Source organism: Nicotiana tabacum, chromosome 12 (assembly GCF_000715075.1).
Source record: "Nicotiana tabacum cultivar K326 chromosome 12, ASM71507v2, whole genome shotgun sequence".
Lineage (NCBI taxonomy): Eukaryota > Viridiplantae > Streptophyta > Magnoliopsida > Solanales > Solanaceae > Nicotiana > Nicotiana tabacum.
Window position 1 is genome coordinate 110,949,444 of NC_134091.1, and position 4,472 is coordinate 110,953,915.

Genomic DNA, 4,472 nt, shown 5'->3' on the forward strand with positions numbered 1-4,472 from the left:
GAGTATTATGAAATGTAAATGAAGGAAGTTGCTGCGTATAAGTGAAGGTATAGGCGTCTTAATTCGTTGCCATAATTATCTCGATAATCGGCAACACTAATGCTAAATCATGGGCTGACGCGTGTTCGGGACATTAAATGTGGAGAGATGTGTATCTAATCAACCGTCAGAAATTTTTCAGAGGGGGTCAGTAAATTTTTTGCCAAAAAGAATGTTTCTACCAACTTCCGGTGACATAAAGTTATGCCACCGGAAAGCATGGGAACTATCTGTATGGGGTAAAATATGTAATATTAAATTATCGCATGAGAAAGTGACACGTGGAGTCGAAGAAAGAAGATAGCTGAAACCGAAGGCAATGATCTCGTTTGTTACCGGAGAGAATGATAGTCATAAAGATGAAATAAATGCCTGCCATCCGGTAGCATTTAATGAAGAATATTCTACAGCATTTAGTACACTGCCCGTTACAAAAGAATATGGCATTCATTCCCGCCGTTACACATTCTTCAATGGCCTTCATAATTGATATTAAATAGGGGCTTGATCCTAGGACCTTGTTCCCTATATACAGCTATAAACAATGAGCTCTATTATTATTGTAGAAAAAAAGAAGAAATTTTCTGAAAAACGTACGCTACATTCTATTCAAAGTTTAATACAATTTTATCTTTTTATTCTTTGATATCATTGTTGTAGTACCCGGAAGCCTTTCTCCTGGAATCACTATTTCTGCTATTTCGTCTCCAACTCAAGGCTAAGAATTACATTTTTATCTAATTCGTCTATTATTTTAGGATCAAATTAATTCGCTTGTCTATAAACCACGTATAAATTCAACTGTACCGTTTTTTCGATAAACAATAGTCTCGACCAAGTCTTGTGGGTGGGGTACCACCCCGTCCTTTACACATAGATTCTCTCCTGTATGCCAATAACACTAGTGTTGATTCAATATGTCAATGTCCTCTTAACCTTTAAGTATATGTTTCAGATGTATATACACATGCGCCACAAGGAAAATCAAAGGTGCCAAAAACCAATTTTTGTGAGACCAAGTATGATAAAAAGAAATACTAAAGGAAGGACGAGCAAAAGGCTCAGATTACCTTTTTTTTCGACAGGCTCAGATTACTTCATACACTGACAAATAGGTCACAAGAGAGCCCCATAACATTCTTCATAACATAACTTATTGTCATATAAAAAGATTTCTCCACAATGCGGATTCATAACACTTGAAGATTATTTCTTACAAGGATCTTAAGAAGCTCCTAGTTAGGAAGTCTACTGCACAACTTTAGGAAGTGCACTGCACAACAGCTCCCTAACAACGTAATTATACAACAAAGAAGAATGAAGTTTCCTTGAGATGAGCAACAAATGGCAGCTCAAATTTTGATGGAGTCCACAAGTAGGTTAATAATGTGAGGTTTTAAGACTTTCTCCGGATGAGTGTATCCATCTAGATTGTGTATATATGTAACCTCAACAATACGAGCAAGATTGAGAATAGGAGTTAAAAATTCTGTAGAGACGGGAGTGGGCCTAAGAAGTCCTTCATTAATATCTTTCCATGCTGTCTCAGCCATATTTTGAAATTTAGCCATTGCCTCTTTTGTTGATATACCATAATCTCTCATGCAGCACTCAATTCCAGTTGCAATTTGTCCCCTGCTTTTCTCAACCTAGAAAGCAGATAAATTAAAGGTTAGCTTTTATATTGCCTTAATTGTCGTCGCAACACTTTGTTTGTCCAAATCCCATATAATGATATAATTTCTTGAGATGCAAATCATACCTCGTACGTGGCTGTGTCATCGATAACTCGACATATAATTACACTAGCTTCAAGAATTTTTGGATTCTTTGACAACCACTCAAAATCTTGCTCCGTGGCAGACTTCATGCCCAAATACGATGTTGTCGCGAGGTAGTAATATGTGGTAGTTGCTAGTGCATTGCTTAGGTATTCAGAAACAGGTGGCATATATCCTTCAATAAACCATGTTGACTCGACATTATAATTTCTTACTACTTCTTTCATCTGTGAATACAAAACAAATATATGTTCAAGTGTTAGAAAATTTTGATTGAACTGTATCAAGTTTCTAATCACAAAAAGACGAACACAAGGTAAACCAAAGTGAGAAATGGATTAAGGAAAAAATGCATTTCGATAGTTAAGTTGCTCGAACATACTCTTTCTATTGCATGGCAGACAATATGAGATCTTCCGGCACTAGACAATTCCTTTTCATAATCCTTGTAGAGATCTAGAATAGCTTTATAACTGATTTTCATGTAATCAGGAAGCCGATCAATTTCGTTGATATCCCATCTGCAGGATGACAAAATTAAGGTGAATTCGAAATTCGTCTTAATCTTTTCACGACGACATTCACTATCAAGGAATAAGTGAATTGATGAAGTTCATACCTTTGTATGGCATCTGTGTATGCCTCAAGTTCTTTAACTGTACCGTAAGCATCAAAGGTGTCATCGACAATCGAAATCATTGATATGGTCTTAACGAGCATGACGCGAGCTTGAGAGTATTGAGGCTCAAAATAAACTCCTAATGCCCAAAAGTAGCATTCAACTACTCGATCTCTAGCATATGGAAGTGTTGTTACAAAATCCAAATCTTTCCACCACCTGCAGCATAAGAAATTAACATGAGTACTTGAGATATGATGAATCAAAAAGGGTTCATCGTTTTTATATATGGCACCTTGATACTTGAGCAAGTTCTTGTTTGTGCAACATCTGGAGCAAGTTGAAATCCAATTTGGCAAATCGAAGTAACACATTATTCTTCGATTGTTCCTTGTCATAGATTGATGAGATGAAGAATCGGGTCTCGACTCTAGGAACACCCTTGTGCAAACATTGCTCAAGGGCATGTGTCACTTGCTCCCTAAGTGGAGATTTCAAATGTGGAGCTGCAGATTCAAGATGGATAGTGGAGAAAGCAAGTGCGTCTTCTAAGATATCGTCAGCATGAGTCCTTACATGTGAAGCTTCATACAAGTTTAATAATCCTAAGACATCACTAGCAAGAGACTCCTTGAATTTGCCATTTTCATCTTGGAATTTGCTGAAAATTTCTGGTATTTCAAGAAAGAAAACTCAAGATGAATTAGCCTTCTTCCAATAAATGGATAATAATTTTAACAACTTCATGATGAACTTACCAGGAGAGATGTTGAAACCGTGTTGTCTGAGCAATCGAAATTGAAGTGCAGAGGTGCACAAATCATTGCAGTTTGAGTTTTGGTTGTAAATCTGATCCAAAATCTCATCAATTTCTTTCTCAAAGTGGTAGGATATACCAAGGCGTTCAATAATGTCAATCAAATTCAATGTATCGGCCAATTTCCTTCCGGTTGCTAACAGCATACTCCTCGTTTGTTCCTTCAATGCTTCAATCTCTTGAGCATATATATACTTTTCCGCAACCTATATGTAATGTACATTAAACTGAAATTAGCAAAATTAATGTTGTTCAACATAAATAAACTACCTGATTATCAATGGAGAACAAACTATAAATATAAATAAAGAATACTAGTATTAGTTAAATTACCTGATTATCAATGGAGAATGAAAGGAACTGATCACCCCAGAGACTAGGGGAGAAGTCGGCGACGGGGCGAACAATCTCTTCTTCATAGTTTGCAACTGCTGCTGAGGCCATTGCTAATTAAAGATGAGTGTATTTTTACTTGTTCTTTTAAGTTTTAAGGAAGAAAGAAAGGAACTCTACTTATTGAAAATTGATGACTTAAATTAAGAGACGGGAGAAGTATATATAGTGGTGAGAGATGCGCAGCCAACTCTAATTAATATTTTTATTGTAAATATAATTTTATCATTTCCTGGTTGCCTTACTTGACTTTATTCTAGCTAGTAACCAGGCAGCAGCCCTTCTTGCCCAAACTGTGGACTTCCGTAAAGGTTTTCCATACTTTTTATATAAAAAAAAGTTTTACATGGATGCAATTTGTATAAATTAAATGTGTATAAATTTTTGAAACTCATGTTAATTGTAAACTTTCTTATTAGGAAAGACCTACCACCCATGTATTATCAGCCAAAAAAAGATTACAAAAAAGTCTACCTTAGGATTTACTTGACTGTATACAGCGACGTAGCCACATTCAAACAAGGGGTGTCAAAAGACACCGCTTCGCTAGAAAATTACATTGTATTGTTAGATAAATTTTTTTGTTTTATGTATATTTTACTATACGTTGACTCCCTTTAATTTTTCGTGTATTTACTTTTTTATATTTTGACACCCCTTAATGAAAATTCTGACTTCGTCATAGACTGTATACTAACTGGCTAGTAAGCCAACCAGTAGCCATTTGATTCATTATTGACTGTGTGTGGTCTGTTTAACTTTAAATCAGTTACGAATTTTATTGAATACTACTCTATTCAAATTAAGTGTCTTGTTTAGCTTT

The 4,472-nt window shown here is 35.6% G+C and overlaps 1 protein-coding gene across 1 annotated transcript; it reads right to left on the bottom strand.

Moving 5' to 3' along the window:
- Positions 1–1,339: 1,339 nt before the first annotated feature.
- LOC107821548 (5-epi-aristolochene synthase-like) lies at positions 1,340–3,764 on the bottom strand. Its single transcript, XM_075226821.1, has 7 exons — positions 3,590–3,764; positions 3,198–3,462; positions 2,735–3,110; positions 2,440–2,658; positions 2,203–2,341; positions 1,802–2,047; positions 1,340–1,688 (listed from the first exon to the last, which is right to left on the bottom strand). The coding sequence occupies exons 1-7, from the start codon at positions 3,698–3,700 to the stop codon at positions 1,392–1,394; spliced, it is 1,653 nt and encodes a 550-aa protein (XP_075082922.1). The 5' UTR covers positions 3,701–3,764; the 3' UTR covers positions 1,340–1,391.
- Positions 3,765–4,472: the final 708 nt, after the last annotated feature.